We start from the raw sequence: 15,752 nt of genomic DNA, 5'->3' as shown, positions 1-15,752 counted from the left end.
AATAATACATAATTAAAAAAACATAGCTTGTTATATATGGTTGTTAAACTTAGTTATAGATGTCAATAGTATCTTAGGTGTTTTCACTAACTATGGTCGTTATTCGCGGATAAAACCATGCATATATAGTGCCACACTTAGTTTTATTACTATATAATTATGGATAATTAGAGCTATAAGTGAAAAAACAAAACATAGACATAATAAGTTAAATATAGTTAATTAGTAATCATCGAGAGTGATCTTGGTTTGGTTAATAAATTAGACTGAATTCTAGAGATGATTATTATTTAATTTGAATTATTTAATTTGTCTATTCTAAATTAGTTAAATAGTTATTATAAGGTATCATTGTTCTAGGGCACACCTAACAACCAAGATGTAATAGATGTTGATTTCTTCAATCTTGTTTTTTTTTTAATGGATGAGAAAGACATTTTGCCCTTTGAGCATCTTATACGAGCCTAAACTCAGGCTATCAAGTCCATACATACAAAAGTTTTTCACCTGATGACATGGTAAGTTGGGCTAAACTCAACGCACGGTAACGATGATATCGAATTCAAGACTTTTTGAGCCCATACGGTTTGATTGAAGAGAGATTTATCGCTAAATTATCGCTCAAGTAGTTTCCTTCATTCTTGTTGTCCTCGTTAAATCCCTAATTGCATTTCCAAAAACCCCACAAAACCTACTCGTTAATTTAATAATCAACTTCTAATCCAAGAACAGCTTGGACACAACCAACACATCGAAATTAAGATCTGGACAAGAAAAATGTACATTTCCAATGAATCCAAACAAGGGTACTCATAGAACGAGGTTGTCTTTGTAGATATCTAGATTAGTTTTAACATAATTAAAAAATAAATAAATTTTGGTTATCATAACTAATGTTTTTGTCATCTATTATGATCATCTCAATTATGTCGGCAAAATTATTCTGTCGATGAACTATGTATATATATATAAAATAAAGTTAATAATTATTAAAATTTTTGCATAGTTTAGACAAAAGGTGCAGTCATTATCAGGGTAGTTACTTGAAAACAGGAATCAATTAGTGATTCGATGTTCCTCCAGGTGGATTATATTAAATCGACATGTTTAGACACATTTTAATATTCACATATATATATACATACATATATATATATATATATACACCTAATTCTATGTGGGGCTCACATTTCACAATAAAAGGTTTGTAGGAAAATAATATGTGTTTTACAATGAGTCAAATTAAAATGCATCTTTGGTCGTCACATTCATGCATATATTTTTTTTTCAATGACCTAGGGATTCTTAGGCCGTAGTCATTACCTTGCGGATGTATACTAGGTAAACACATTGGCCCGCAAATCATATGTGCCATATCAAATTGAGATTCAATGTTCGTTCTGGTAGACTATATTAAAATTGACATACTTAGACACATTTTAATATATGTGTATGTGTGGTGTAATTGACTAGTGGACCCAACGAGAACCACGAGTAGCTCATATGAGACTCATGTATGGTATTTTAAAGAGGTCTCGAGTTCTAGCCTCCTTCATCCTTTTCGGTATATTAAAAAAAAAAAAGAGTAGTGAACCCAATTATATCGTCCATATATGTAACATAGAAAACCCAATTCTATGTGGGGCTCACATTTCACAATAAAAGCTTTGTAGGAAAATAATATATGTGTTTTACAATGAGTCAAATTAAAATGCATCTTTGGTCATCACATTCATGCATCTATTTTTCAATAACCTGGGGATTCTTAGGCCGTAGTCATTACCTTCCGGATGTATACTGGGTAAACACATGGGCCCGCAAACCATATGTGCCATACAAAAAGTAATTTGATGTATGGATTTCGTAGGAATTAAACTTACGACCTCTAAAGAGAGATGACTCTCTCCTAACCCGTTAGATTAAGAGTTAATTCCTATCTATTTCTTCATGCATTATTTACATCAATCACTACATGGGTCTGGCTATAAGACCAAGCCCAATAAGTCCAGGCCCTTTGGATGGGCTTATGGCCCCTTTAGATGGGCCTGGACCCTGCCCTAATCCCTAATAGATTTCATGAGTAGTATGCTACTAAGTGATTTCTAACCAATATCATGCCCTAATTAACTACTCAAAAGTTGTCAAACATTAATCAGTGAACATTAAAGTAGTAAATAAAGAAACTGTGAAGACCCAAAAGCAGGGTCCATTCAGTTTTGGAGACAACTTTTGAGAGATTAGTTGGGGGGCTTGTCTCTGTTTGTACCAAAAAAGGAGGAGCAAGTGCAGCCATTGTTGAAAATAGATCATGGGGATTTAGGTTATGATGGAATCACTGTTAGTGCCTTTTGTTTTGTTTTGACTATATATGTAGGAATAGGATGGAGTTGGCATCTTTCTTAATCAAATTAACATGTGTGCATTTGATTAATTTATTTGTAGGGACAAAGAAATAATTCACCCCCTCGTCCCACTATCACGTTTTTGCTGTAGTGGCAGGGATCGGGGATTTGAACTTGGTATCACTTAATTCGAGTATATATTAATTGTAGAGAATTGATTCAAAAGAGTTGATGTCAGGTGGAGCTGTCCGGATAGATCCAAGGTTTTTAAAACCGGACCGGTCATCAAACCGGAAAAGTCTTCTGTTTAAGGTTCAAAGGTTCAACCGGGGTTTAAACCGGGTTCGAACCGGTTTTAACGTAATGAATTATTTATATATATATTTATATTATATGCATATAATATATAAGAAAACTTCATAAAAATACAATATATTCAAATAAAATATCATTTTAAACAAAGAAAGTCTTATAGCCTAGTGGTTAAAACCTTTTTTAATGAACAAAAGGTCATGAGTTCAAGCCATACAAATAACAAAATTCAAAAATATTTTATTAACCGAAAACATCCCGGTTCGCAAATTACCGGTTCTGGCACCTCAACCGGACAGGACAAGTGGCCGGTCACCGGTTGGACTTGTCCGACCGGCCTGTCCGGTTCGGTTTTCAAAACCTTGGATAGATCCTCGAGTCATTTGGCCAGCAGGTCCACTTTTGGAGACAAAGTGTAAGCTGTTCGGACAACTCCTCGAGCCGTCCGAACAGATGTTGCAGATCTACGCTCAAAACAATCCTTATATATATATATATATCATTTGTAGGGTTTCGTGTGAACCGACTTGAGAGGGTTATATTGAATTGTAAATACTGTGAGAGTGTCGTCTAGAGCAAGAGAAAGGGATTTAGGTTAGTTCTAGAGTTCAATAGCTTATATCTTTTGCAATCTTCTTCATATTATTGAAATTTTTCGTTGTTCTTTGCATGAGAACATAGACAAGTTGTGTCAAACCTCCTTAAATCTTGCGTCTTCTTTCTCTCTTTTGTTTCCGCAATTTTTCTATATTCGAGTTTTGTTCGTTAATTTGTAACATTAATCCCCTCAACTGAGGAGTGGTTAGTATAGAGTGTCATATCGGGTAGGTGTGAGATGGTCCATGGATTTATAAGCACAAGTTCACAACTCAATCTAAGGGGTCAATCTTTTTGTTAGGAATCCCACCTCGGTTAGATGTGGGAGTTTCATTCATTTAATAAGAAGTGTCCAACCTCATAACACTCGAGAACCCTTTTAGGGACAAAATCTACATGGGCCTTTGGCCAAATTCTACTTGTTTGTTGAGTCAACATTCCTAACCCATTCTTCAATTTATTACACTTCTAGGATAGAGAAACTAGCCTGAAAGAGTTCATATTGCGAAGTTCTCACTGTAGCAACTGAGGGAATGAATTTGGAAAATATTAAGAAAATTATAGGGGGAAAAAGTCTAAAAGAGTACCTGGAGGACAGGTAAATAATAGTTTGGCATATATATATATATGTATGTATGTATTCATTTAACCTGAATCAAGTAGTGTGAATTCTTGAATATTGCTCTTTCAAAATTTTGACAGAGAAACCTTTATGACAATAACCGTGAAACACAATTTGAATCAAGCACAAGAAAACAACCCTAATGACCAGACAGTTTGGAGAAAATATTGTTAAATCTTGAAATTCAGGTGTCACTCATCCCTGAATTAAGACTCACCGATTGACGTTTGGATCATCTACAAGACATTGAAAAGGAGGTTTGAGGTGATTGTGAAAGAAACAGATACTGTGGATGTTGAGGAAAGTTTCGTATTGCTAATTAAAATAAAGATATAGCAGATAAGTTAAAAAACCCATGAGTTACCTTGACTTAGTAAGACACGTTTTAAAGTCGTAATCTCTGTAGATTTGAGAAAGAGAGTCCATTGATTGATGTCTACTAACAGTGAAGTGCTCAAAGAAGAAAATTGAGGAAATGTATAATGTTCCTTGGCAATCTCATTAGCAAATCCATGTCAAGCTACATACAAACTATACAAGAAACACATGCAGTAATGTCAGAGATTCATGAAGCCCAATTATCTCAGTTGGGCTTTAATTGTTTGTATGAAAAATGGGCTTCTCTTCTTGAGTTTACATTGTTATTCAGGTCCATGACTAAAGAGAGAGCCCAGAAAAAAAAAATATATATATACTTTCAATCAATAAAAACCTCATTTTTTTTATTATTTATGTTTAAATAATTGAAGTGTTACAATAATAATAAAAATATTGTTGCTAATGTTCATACTGTAACATGAAATTCATTTCTTCATGAAAGTTTTACTTTTTATAATAATATTCACATAATTTTTGAATTAAATCCACTGACAAATATCACTCTGGAGTTAAATCTTTCTTGAGTTGCTGCAAAAAAATGTAATTGTAACTGCAAATTTAGTGATCAAGAATGACATATTAAATCATTAATTAATGGTAAAATATCTACAATATGTAGATTAATTAGCCATATCAGAGAAACATAACAGATGGAAGGAGAGAATAGGAAAAGATAATACAATAAATAAAAATTAGAAGTCAAGAAACTAAGTGAGAGGCTAAGCAAAAATTACCTCCAATGACTAATTACTAGTTAATTAACCTAACCTAATATAATTAGAACCTCAATTAGGAAAACAACATTTAGCAATTGTTTTGCATTATCAAAGACTTCTGCTTCAACTCATGATCATCGACAAGAGATCGAACCAGTTGTACCGGAACCAAGCATTTCTCCTCCAAGCACAACTTCTCTTGAATTGTTGGAGATGTTACAAGAATTTCAAGCTCCTTTCTGTCCATTGATTCCATTTCCTGCTCTGTCCCAACCAGTTCGAGGATCGAGACTTGAGCCTGCAAGAACTTGACGTAATTCGACGCTGCTTGGAACATTTCTGCAGTGTTCATCTTGCTCCCACCAGGAATCAACTTCCCTAGCTCTTGCGTCTTCTCTGTTATCTTCCTTCTCCTCTCCCTTGCTGCAATGCTCTGCGCGGACAAGCTAGCACCATTCGGTTTCTTCACACAATTATCACCATTACTTCCATAATTGAACGTCACTGGAGCTTGAATTTCTGGTAATACGAAATCTGGGACTGGATTAGGATACAAGTTAGGTGTGAATTGGGAATCAAATTGGTCGGCGTAGCTCTTTTGGCGTTTCGGGTACTGAAAATGCTCTGTTTCTAAACAGGGGAGGTGACCATACTCTGTTTCAAAGCAGGGGAGGAGATTGGTGTAGTAGCATAGCTCATCAGATTGCAAAATTGGATAATCAATCAAACAATCTGAAACTGAAAATTCATTAATGTCGAAACCGAAACCGAAGATGTCTTCAGTTAGCTCTGTTGGTGGGAACTGTGGAGAATCCCAGTTGGAGTAGAAGCTCATAGCCATGGAGATCGCCAAAAGCTGAATGAAAACCCATTTGGAATGGCAGTTAGTGAAGTCAAAAAAACAGAGAAAATTGTAAAACAAGACAAACATTTGAAGTCAAAAGAGGATGAGAGAAGAAAAGAAGACATGAAGATCAAGAGAGATTACCCGAGAAGATACTGTCCTTACTAACAAACCTTATCATCAAAAACTAACTTTAACAAGTGAGAAAAGGCTGCTGATATAATAATATGTATATATGAGAGAGAGAGGGGGGGGGGGGAGAGAGATGGGGGAAGTTAGGGTTTTAAGGAGATAAAATAGGAGATGATAGAGTTTAATTAGAAAGAGAGAGTAACCACCTCCTAATTATTAGGTAGTAATGGCGGTTAATACTTGGCAGTTACAAAACTTTTCAATTGGCGGCTTATATATATATCGATTTTAGATTTTGTGTGTTTTTAATAACATATAGTAAGTATGAAGAAGCCAATCCAAAAAAAAAAATTAAAAATCAGCAGGTTAACACAAGCCAAAAAATGGTTACTCCCACTCACTCCACCACCACCACCCTCTTTATGGTTTAAGCACTTCCAATGCCACCGCGCATGTTGTCGAAAGTTTTTATACACTGGATCAAAGTATTTTGTTGATATTTTATTAAGAAGTGTGACCCCAAAATGTTGATAAGAGATTTCAAATTTAGGATTCACGAGTTTCATGAAATGTCAGGAATCAACTTGGCAATGCCGAAAGTTATTAACTTTGATTTTTGATTACTCCTTTGACGTCTACAACATGACCAAAATCTAAGACATTCTACGCAACTGAAACTGACGTGGCATTAGTTTATTGGCTGTTGTGGAGTGTTATTATGTAATCGGCCATACGATAGCAGGAATCTAATCATGTCAAAACCTCTGAAAAACCTCTCGCAACGCGGTGAACTGTCCAAAATCCGATGGCGCTATCATCTTCTCTTCTCAATTGCGTCCCTCAACCGCTTATTTCTCCCGTCACAAGACGCCGTTTTTTCCCCCTCAAAGCTTCAAGCTTTGCTTCTGTAACTGGCGCTTCTCGTACCAAACGACTCGCCCCTATCGCTTTCTCGGCGAGAACTCTTTCCCTGCAAACCGAAAGAGTGACAGAAGGAGAAGAGGAGCTTGACGGCGTTAACATTGCCGAGGATGTCACTCAGGTCGGGCTTTACCACTCTAATTCGAGCAATATTCCCGCTTTTGCCAGTGTAATTATGCTTCGTGGTTGTGTCATGTTTCATAGCTTTGCGTTTGGTTACTGCCGATGAAATTCAAGTCTTTTGAATGTTTATATCGTTTCTGAAATTACCGAATGAGAGCTATCTAAAGCTTGAATTCCCCCCCCCCCCCCAGAATTTCAGTTGTTGATTTGAGGGGGGAAAGTGAATTCACTTGTAAAAGATGAAAAAAACAAATAAAGTAAAACATTATGTTTTCCTGAGAAACAGTGTCATTAGCATCTGTAGCTAGCTCCATATAAATTTATAAAGTATCATCTGGGCTGTTGTTGAGAAGTAGTTTTATATTTCTGCTGGTTCTCTTTATCATATTTTTAAATATCTTTACTGATTTGAGCAGTTCTGGGAAATTAATATAGTTGATTGGGAGGACACCGATGATATATCTCAACACAGTTACAGAGGGCTGTGTGGCAAATATCGCTGCGAAACTTGAATCCATGGAACCTTGCCGAAGCGTCAAGGATAGGTATGATTCCTTTTGGTAAAAAGGGGTACTGAAAACCTAATTTGATGCACTTTTATTCTTAGAGTTTTTCAACCAACGTAGAATGTGAACAATAATTCTCATAAATGGCTCATTAAAGGGTTAAGCATATCTTAAATATGCAACTTTTGGGAACCTTCTGAGACATGGTATCTCATTGACAGTGCCGAAGGATCTTCTCTTATTCTTTTTAAGTGTTACGGAACAAATATTTGATTGCCTGCTTGGAAAATTTTCTCCATTCATTTTTAAAAAGTGGATGCTCTGATACTTCAAATAGGACTGATGTTTTCTTTGTATGCTATGATTATGCTTCAGAGTTGGGTATAGTATGATAACTGAAGCTGAAGAAACTGGATTAATCTCACCTGGGAGGGTTAGTTTTCAACTCCTTGTAGCTAATACAATTATGTGATATGTTTCTTATATGTTATATTTGTTACACCCTACTGCAGAGTATATTGGTTGAACCTACTACTGGAAATACTGGTCTTGGTATTGCTTTTGTTGCAGCAACAAAGGGATACAAACTTATAGTCACCATGCCAGCGTCCATAAATCTGGAAAGAAGGATTCTTTTACGTGCATTTGGAGCTGAAATTGTTTTGACAGACCCAGAGAAAGGTCTAAATGGGGCTGTTCAGAAAGCTGAGCAAATTGTGCTTCGCACGCCAAATGCATACATGTTTCAACAGTTTGATAATAGAGCCAATACAAAGGTAATACTTGCTTCATGATTTGGTTGTCTTCAACTTCTATCTTTCTACACGTTTGATTATGAATTTTCTTTGAAAAATTACAGATCCACTTTGAAACTACTGGACCAGAAATATGGGATGACACTTTGGGTAATGTTGACATACTTGTTGCTGGAATTGGAACTGGTGGTACTATAACAGGCACAGGACGCTTCTTGAAAATGATGAACAAAGATATTAAGGTAATGGTGTAAAATTTCAATAAGAGGGCTGCTATTGAAACTGGCCAGATCAGTACATCAAAGGAATTTTGACTTTTAAGTTTCCCTTGTCATTCAGCTCCCTTGGTGGCTAGACTGTGATTTAATTATGTCATATTGTCCATTTTCTTAGGTAGTTGGGGTGGAGCCAGCGGAGAGGAGTGTAATTTCAGGAGAAAACCCAGGTGAAACAATAGATTCGGTTTCCAAGTTTTTTGGCTACAATTTTCATGTACTTTTTGGGCCTGAAGTAATTCTGTTGCTTCACTGCTCATAGAACACAATTTCCTGGCGCAGGTTATTTGCCAGGCATCTTGGATGTTAAATTGCTTGATGAGGTTGTCAAGGTTAGAAAATATTTTTCTTCTTCTAAACCTCCTATTCATTTATTAGTGTTTTGGTGGTGGTTCGTAATTCTTGGTTTGCTAGTGTTATATTTCAATTTCCTACCATAACAGTTGTGTGAAAACCTTTATGTGTACTATATAATGGACTTGAGATCCAAGTCATCTAACATACAATATTGACATTACAATCTGATGCCCATATGGACATTCTCATTGCAAAGTCATGGTTAAATTGGCTTCACTAATTGTATATGGTTTATGAGATCTGACACTCTCCATGGAGTATGGGACAATACGTGTTTATTGAATTTCTGGTAGATTGAATTTGCTTGGAAAGGCTGGTTTAGTTTTTTCTTTTGCTCGTAATCTCCTTTTTCTCTTTTAAAGTGCACTGTGAACCTTAGTCTCCCTGAGTTTCCACCAATCATTATCCTTGAATTTGAATTTTCTTCTTTGGATTGGGAATTATACATCTGGTCCTATAATTTTTTAAAGATAAGCATCTGGTCCAATCTTTGAACAGTTCTGCTTGATCGTGTCTCACAACATGGACATTATTGTTCTCTTGTTAACCTTTTTTATAAGGTGTACACTTGTTAACTTAGTCGCATTTAAATATTTTTTTAAACTTGACTGAAAAAAATACAGGTGACCAATGATGAAGCTGTTGAAATGGCTAGGAGTCTAGCATTGGAGGAAGGTTTACTGGTAACAACACTGCATTTTAATTTTTAACAACACTCATCGATCTTTCTGCCATTGCATTTCTCTGTCTTCCATTAAACGTTTAGTGGAATAGAGTCACTTATAAAATTATACATTCGTTCAAAATTCCCATCACATCCAGGATGAAGATTTGTTTAAAATGTAGCATTTCTTTTTGATGTATGAAACTGCTTTAAATGCTAAACGATAAGGGAAAAGAAGATTCAATTGTGTAACATATCAAGTCCACTAAGTTTTTAAGCTCTCACTACTTCACTAGCAATCATGTTTATACTGCAAAGCTTTCTACATTGAATGTTTTCGTGTTATTTTCTGATTTCACATTTGTAGGTTGGCATTTCATCTGGAGCTGCTGCAGTTGCAGCAATCTGTTTGGCACGAAGGCCGGAAAATGCTGGGAAACTTATTGCGGTGAGATAATTTGCCTGAGATTATCAATATTTTTCTAGCTGTTGAAATATGATATTGTTTTCATTAGTTAGCAAAGCAATACTTTTTGGTGTTTCTATAGTAGGATTTAGAAACATGTGCCAACAATCTTGTTGAGTCTTGCATAAAAACTAGGGATGCACTATATTTAACCATTGATAAGGTATTACAAGCTAAAGCCTAATATTGACACTGTATGAATATTGAATGGTACTTAAGGCTTTTAAGGTCGAGGTTTGCTGTAGGAATTACAGATATTGTCGGTCAGGACAATATCTGCATGATATGATGTTATGATTTATGAGCTTTTTCAAAATTTTGAAATGCACAAGGATGAAACAAACAGGAAAGTGAACAACTGAACATGTACTATATGCAAGATCCCAAGAAGAATCAACGCATTCTTGAAATTCTTCATGAAACTCATCACCTTGTTTTTGATATGGTAGTATGTGAAAATGCCTCATTTCTAGATCCTCTTGTTCTCACGGATGCATGCACATTCCATCAAGAATCAAAATATGGTCTTGCGTTTTTTGAGCAGATTTCCAGCTGTATAAGATACATGAGATGATACTCTGAGATGTCTTTTATGCGTATTTTGACTATTTTCAAACTGATGTTTTCTAAGTCATTTTTGGTGATTTCAATGTCCAAGGTTATATTTCCGAGCTTCGGAGAGAGATACATTTCTACTGTTCTTTTCCATTCTATCTATGAAGAGGTTCGAAATATGCAACAGAGATAGTCGGAAATGCTTAGACGATGAGCCTTTCTGAAAATTAAGTTATTTTTGTTCCTTAAGGGGAAAAGTGGCCATCACATTGCGTCAGACAGGTGACTACTTCATTTCATTTAGTTATATTGAACAGGTTTATTTCTTAGTCACCCAGGTTCAACAGCTTTTTCTACCTTTTTGTAGCTACAAATTTGATATTATGGCATGGAGCTTAATCCAAGTCACTGATGAATGTGGAGTAGCAAAACTTTCCTTATGCCACAACATTCCATTGTGTGGGGCATTCTGTTCTCAATTAGTTGGACGATGACTTGTTCTTTCATTTTTTCTTCATGGGTGGGTTAGTATTCATTGGTTTAGATGTCAGGTGCCTTAATCCTACTTGATTCCAAACTGTTATTCTTCTGATGGTTTGAAGTTTGAATCTTATAAAATCATTTCATTACTTGATCAATATTGTTGATTGTGACCAATTCTCTACTTTCATGTTCATAAAGTAACGCTACTGCTTCTAGACGCCTTCACTTCATGTGTTTCTTAAGCAGATAAAAGCTGTGCCTGAGATCATGCTGCTGATGCTTCTCATGGACAGCTCAACAAGTTCTTTGAGAAGAAAAGGCATAAACAGGGGTTCAAACCTCTAAAAAGAGTATGGCACACCCAAACTTGATTATTTCTCTTTGAATTTTTTTTTAACCATAATGGAATGTTCCTTGCGATAACTGGTTTTACTATGTTGTTGAAGAATTGCATTACCTGATAAGATATCTAAGTAGGACAGTGATAGGTCTCAAGTTTGTATACTTGCAAGAATTGTCATATTCACCATCACATGCTTGTATATATTGTTCCTTGTCTACTAAAGTGACTGACTTCAACCTCAACCGGTATAGCAGTGAATTTGGATAGAAACTGGAATGACTGAGAGTATTAAGTCCTACACTGCTTTGGAGTTTCGACATAGAATGATAGAAGTGAATTTGGATATGTTCTTTGATGGATGGATGAGTATGCTAAAGGATGGAGATGGGCCAGATTCATATGATGCAATTTGGTGTGGGCCTTGAAAGGGATTTCAATAGTAGGCCATTATGGGCCAACAAATTTGTTGGAGGTGGATGACTCTTTTTTTAACCCTTCTTTTTAGAAAACCCAAATTTTTTTACTCTCCATTGATTGAAAACTAAAAACTTTGCTGTCACATGTATCATAAATTAAATTCCATTAAATACCCCATTTTTCCCTCTTGATTATTCTGGCTACAATGAATTACACTTGGAAAGATTTCTTTGCCATTTGAAAGGTAGAATTATTAAATTGAAAATGAACTATCAGATTGGCTATTAAATAGGGTTTTGCCAAATTCTTTATTGGTGGCCCCCAATATTATGCTTAGTCTAATTTGAAGGCCATAAAGAAGTACTACTAATTAATGCTTGTAGTGGGCTTGTAGTAAGCAAGCCAATTAAAGCAACCTATTTTTGAAAAAAATTTGCGGGGGGGGGGGGGGGGGGGGGGGGGGGGGGGGGGGGGGGGGGATGGGGATCATAGCCCATAGGAGGTGGCCTCTTATATGACATGCTGACCATGCAATCTTTAGGTGGAGTCGTGGAGATGATAGCAAGTGCTGTGGATGTGGATGGGATGGGGGAGGGGATATATATTGGACTTAAAATTATTGATTAATTTACAGCAAGAAATTGTGCCTCTCTTGTGGCTGTGTATGTATATATATGTGTGTGTGATGCAGTGATCTGGAGCTTTCCCTTATCCCACATCGGAAGAGTGGGAGCGAGCTTTGCGCTATATATGCGCGAGGCTTGCCTTAACCCATCAGCCAAGGTTTTCGGGCGCTGGGCGCTGGCCCTTGGTTGCTAGTTTGCATCAGTGTGTGTATATATATATATGGCAGATGCATGTTATAACATATCATAATAGCTAGACATGCATCATTCACAGCTATGCCTATTGCCTAGGTATAAAGCTGGGAATTAGGGTCTCTGGGTCTGAAATATATCACATGACCATATCTCTGATGTAGGAGAAAAATTAAGTGGTGGAAAGTCTAACCTAAAATCTGATACCTAGAGAGCTTTGTCTCTCTATATGTTGTGAAATATTTTGCATGAAATCATCATCACTAGCTACTATTACTAGTCGTTGCTTCTACCACCGACCGAAAGGTCCTTAAATTCACATGTTTTCTACCAAAAATAGAGGGCATTGAGCAATTATAATAGTGTAATTTTATTGGAGTCAACAAAATATATTGAGAAATGTATTTTATTAATGTGGTTATATATTTTGTTGATGTGATTCAGCCAACAAAATGTGTGATATAATAGTGTAAATTTATTGGTTTACTTTTTGGTGTAATAGAAGTGGAATCCAGTATTTATTTTTAGTGTAATTATGAATGTGGTATAAGTGGACCCATGTGTTGGAGTCAACATGAAGACATCCTATATACCATTTCCCCATGTTGTTTTCAATAAAATTAGGACAAAAAAATGCCACCATTGGAGGCATGTTATTCCCATATTTCATCCAAAAAAACACTACAAAATACATCTATGTCCCCATAAAATGGAGTCATTGTGGTTGCTGAGGCTACTCTTCCTCCCTCTATTGGTATATTGCAAGACTTTCGTGACACCCATTACATTTTTTTACTTTTATGCTTATTATTCTTCTTGCATTGTATATTTGTTGATCTTTTCTTTACTAAAATAAGGCTCATATATGTGTGTATGTATGTATAGTGATCTCCAAGTCATTACCAAAACTATAGCATGCAAGTGATTAGATATTTAGATTAGAATTCAATAAATGTAAATGGTCCTCAATATGAAATGTCTTCACCTATCTAAAAACTTATATGCTCACCTAAAAATAAATAAATTGAAGAAGTTGAAAGATATCACACACACACACACACACACACACACTTGATGTTGATTACAGAAGGGATCCCAAGTTTTCAGAACCTCACATCTAATAAAAAGATTAAAACCCTAGAGAAAGTAAATAATGCAAATAGTACTTCTTCTTCTTCCTTTCTCCGAGCCAGGTCTTTTATGCATCCATCATATCTTCAACTTGAGCACCATTTTTCATCCAAAAGCCACTTCTCAAGAAATGATAATGGAGGAGGAGGGGTAGTGTAATTCATGCTTTGACTTTCACTTTGCCTTTGCTTCTTATCCATCCCAATCTCATCCTCCACAAAATCATCGTCTAGACACCCTTTTGACTCACAATCAAAGCTAGACTTCCCCCATCCTGAATTGTTAGCATTCAAGTTCCTGAACGACAAAATTGATTCAAATTCATCGCTGGATATCATATGATGATCATCTCCACATTCTTGCTCAGCTTTTGGTTTATAACAATGAAGAGGGGCAGTAGTAGTAGTAGAACCACTAGTCATGGCTTGTGATGATGATGAGGTGGCAATCATGATATCATGATTGTTTTGATGATCTTTAGACTTATTATTTGGTGGTGATCTCATCCAACCTTCAAGGAGTCTTGAGATGTTTTCAGTGCTTGAAGCATATGTGGATGAGGAGGAGGTTTGGTTAATCCTTAGAGGAGGAGAGAGTGAGGATCCATGGTTGCTAGTGAGATGATGATGATGATGAACAGAGCTTCTTCCCTCAACAAAACTACTCTTTGATGCCAAGAATTGTGTTGTCTTTGTCTGTTCTTTAAGCTTCTTCTTTAAGTGGATGTTCCAATAGTTCTTTATGTCATTGTCTGTTCTTTGTGGAAGATAAGAAGCTATTGCTGCCCATCTATCATACCAATTAATTGATGAATCAGCAAATTAAACATCTCAATTAACATAACCAACCAAAAAAAAAAAATGATCCAAAAGAAAGAAATTAAAAGAAGAGATTAAATCGTTACTTGTTACCCAATAGGTCTTGCAAGTGAATTATCATTCCTTCTTCATGAGGAGTGAAATTCCCTCTCTTGATTCCTGGTCTTAGATAATTAGTCCATCTAAGCCTGCAACTCTTGCTACACCTTAACAAACCTTTATAGTGATCAACAACAAAAGATTATTAATTGATCCAATATTAGTACTACTACAGCTAAAAGTTCAACAATTCAAGATCAAATTTTTACTAATAGCAAAATATGATAAAATGATTGAAACCCATTAAAGAAAAGCACTTACTAGTGTTGGTGGGCACTGATCTCCAATTTCCAGGACCATGTTCTTGAATATAAGAGACTAAGATGATGTCTTCTTCGGGAGTCCATGGACCTTTCTTGATGCCAACTTTATCACAGCAAGGAGGTCTCCCCATGACTTTCTTTCTTTCCTTTACTCTCTCTCTATTTGTTAGGCTTGTATGGACCTAATATATATACATGTATATTCAAATAGTTCTAATGGTGTAGGAGTGCTTATATATGTGTGGTGATCTAAGAGGAGAGAAGGTAGTCTTATTTTTCCCCCTTGACAAAAAACCCATTTGATTTTGATCTACCTAGCTGTCATCATAGCCCTTTTTACTAGTTTGTATTAGATGTTAGTCAATCTAGCTAAAAAACCCATTTGATTTTGATCTACCTCCTAATTACTCTTGGCAGTACACACAATCAATCTTAAAATTGGTGGGGTAGACACCAAAAAGTCAACATTTATTGTGTAGTTAAGACACTTACTCGCCAATGATCAAACATAGAACCCAAAAAAAGATGTCAATTCAACTAATTATAAAAATAAATGAAACAAAAGCTCAAGAGTAATTAGCTAGGTTTATTGCTGTGTGTGTGTGTGTTTATTCAAAAAAAAAAAAAAAAATAAAAAAAATTAGGAGGTCACCAACCCAACAACTAAAGCGGTCTAATAATATATACAGACATGAGTTTTCTAGCTAAACAGAAGGGCCATTATTTACAAAGCCCCTTCATCTTTCAAATGCCATATTTGACCACATTTTTTAGTGCACAGCCATATTTGCCTGCAGATATTTGTGTGATATTAT

At 35.7% G+C, this 15,752-nt stretch overlaps 3 protein-coding genes across 4 annotated transcripts; 1 reads left to right on the top strand and 2 right to left on the bottom strand.

The window, feature by feature from the left end:
- Nucleotides 1-4,981: 4,981 nt before the first annotated feature.
- Nucleotides 4,982-5,808, bottom strand: LOC119996876 (transcription factor bHLH53-like). Its single transcript, XM_038843656.1, has one exon. It carries the CDS (start codon nucleotides 5,806-5,808, stop codon nucleotides 5,056-5,058), a length of 753 nt encoding a protein of 250 aa, XP_038699584.1. The 3' UTR covers nucleotides 4,982-5,055.
- Nucleotides 5,809-6,717: 909 nt separating this feature from the next.
- Nucleotides 6,718-11,222, top strand: LOC119996290 (S-sulfo-L-cysteine synthase (O-acetyl-L-serine-dependent), chloroplastic). Of its 2 annotated transcripts, none has more exons than XM_038842871.1 (11): nucleotides 6,718-6,985; nucleotides 7,423-7,532; nucleotides 7,869-7,926; nucleotides 8,006-8,269; nucleotides 8,353-8,490; nucleotides 8,642-8,693; nucleotides 8,806-8,855; nucleotides 9,504-9,563; nucleotides 9,912-9,992; nucleotides 10,669-10,847; nucleotides 10,933-11,222. In XM_038842871.1, the coding sequence occupies exons 1-10, from the start codon at nucleotides 6,749-6,751 to the stop codon at nucleotides 10,756-10,758; spliced, it is 1,140 nt and encodes a 379-aa protein (XP_038698799.1). In that variant the 5' UTR covers nucleotides 6,718-6,748; the 3' UTR covers nucleotides 10,759-10,847; nucleotides 10,933-11,222. The 2 variants fall into 2 exon arrangements, with proteins under 2 accessions (XP_038698799.1, XP_038698801.1); XM_038842873.1 differs by having other exon boundaries at nucleotides 6,850-6,985; nucleotides 7,404-7,532.
- Nucleotides 11,223-13,576: 2,354 nt separating this feature from the next.
- On the bottom strand, nucleotides 13,577-15,511 carry LOC119996094 (transcription factor MYB60-like). Its single transcript, XM_038842612.1, has 3 exons — nucleotides 14,936-15,511; nucleotides 14,662-14,791; nucleotides 13,577-14,546 (listed from the first exon to the last, which is right to left on the bottom strand). The coding sequence occupies exons 1-3, from the start codon at nucleotides 15,066-15,068 to the stop codon at nucleotides 13,844-13,846; spliced, it is 966 nt and encodes a 321-aa protein (XP_038698540.1). The 5' UTR covers nucleotides 15,069-15,511; the 3' UTR covers nucleotides 13,577-13,843.
- Nucleotides 15,512-15,752: the final 241 nt, after the last annotated feature.

The sequence above is a fragment of the Tripterygium wilfordii genome, chromosome 4, assembly GCF_013401445.1.
Source record: "Tripterygium wilfordii isolate XIE 37 chromosome 4, ASM1340144v1, whole genome shotgun sequence".
Classification (NCBI taxonomy): domain Eukaryota; kingdom Viridiplantae; phylum Streptophyta; class Magnoliopsida; order Celastrales; family Celastraceae; genus Tripterygium; species Tripterygium wilfordii.
The sequence above is the reverse complement of the archived record's forward strand: the minus strand, read 5'-3'. Positions and strand labels throughout refer to the sequence as shown.

What these genes read in the sequence shown, in the direction of transcription:
- LOC119996876 (XM_038843656.1), bottom strand. Translation starts at nt 5,808, where the DNA reads ATGGCTATGAGCTTCTACTCCAACTGGGATTCTCCACAGTTCCCACCA.
- LOC119996290 (XM_038842871.1), top strand. Translation starts at nt 6,749, where the DNA reads ATGGCGCTATCATCTTCTCTTCTCAATTGCGTCCCTCAACCGCTTATT. An exon ending in AATTTCAGGAGAAAACCCAG is followed by an intron (nt 8,694 to 8,805) that starts GTGAAACAATAG and finishes TTCCTGGCGCAG; the next exon opens with GTTATTTGCCAGGCATCTTG. An exon ending in TGCTTGATGAGGTTGTCAAG is followed by an intron (nt 8,856 to 9,503) that starts GTTAGAAAATAT and finishes AAAAAAATACAG; the next exon opens with GTGACCAATGATGAAGCTGT.
- LOC119996094 (XM_038842612.1), bottom strand. Translation starts at nt 15,068, where the DNA reads ATGGGGAGACCTCCTTGCTGTGATAAAGTTGGCATCAAGAAAGGTCCA. An exon ending in ATCAGTGCCCACCAACACTA is followed by an intron (nt 14,792 to 14,935) that starts GTAAGTGCTTTT and finishes ATCACTATAAAG; the next exon opens with GTTTGTTAAGGTGTAGCAAG. An exon ending in CAAGACCTATTGGGTAACAA is followed by an intron (nt 14,547 to 14,661) that starts GTAACGATTTAA and finishes TTGGTATGATAG; the next exon opens with ATGGGCAGCAATAGCTTCTT.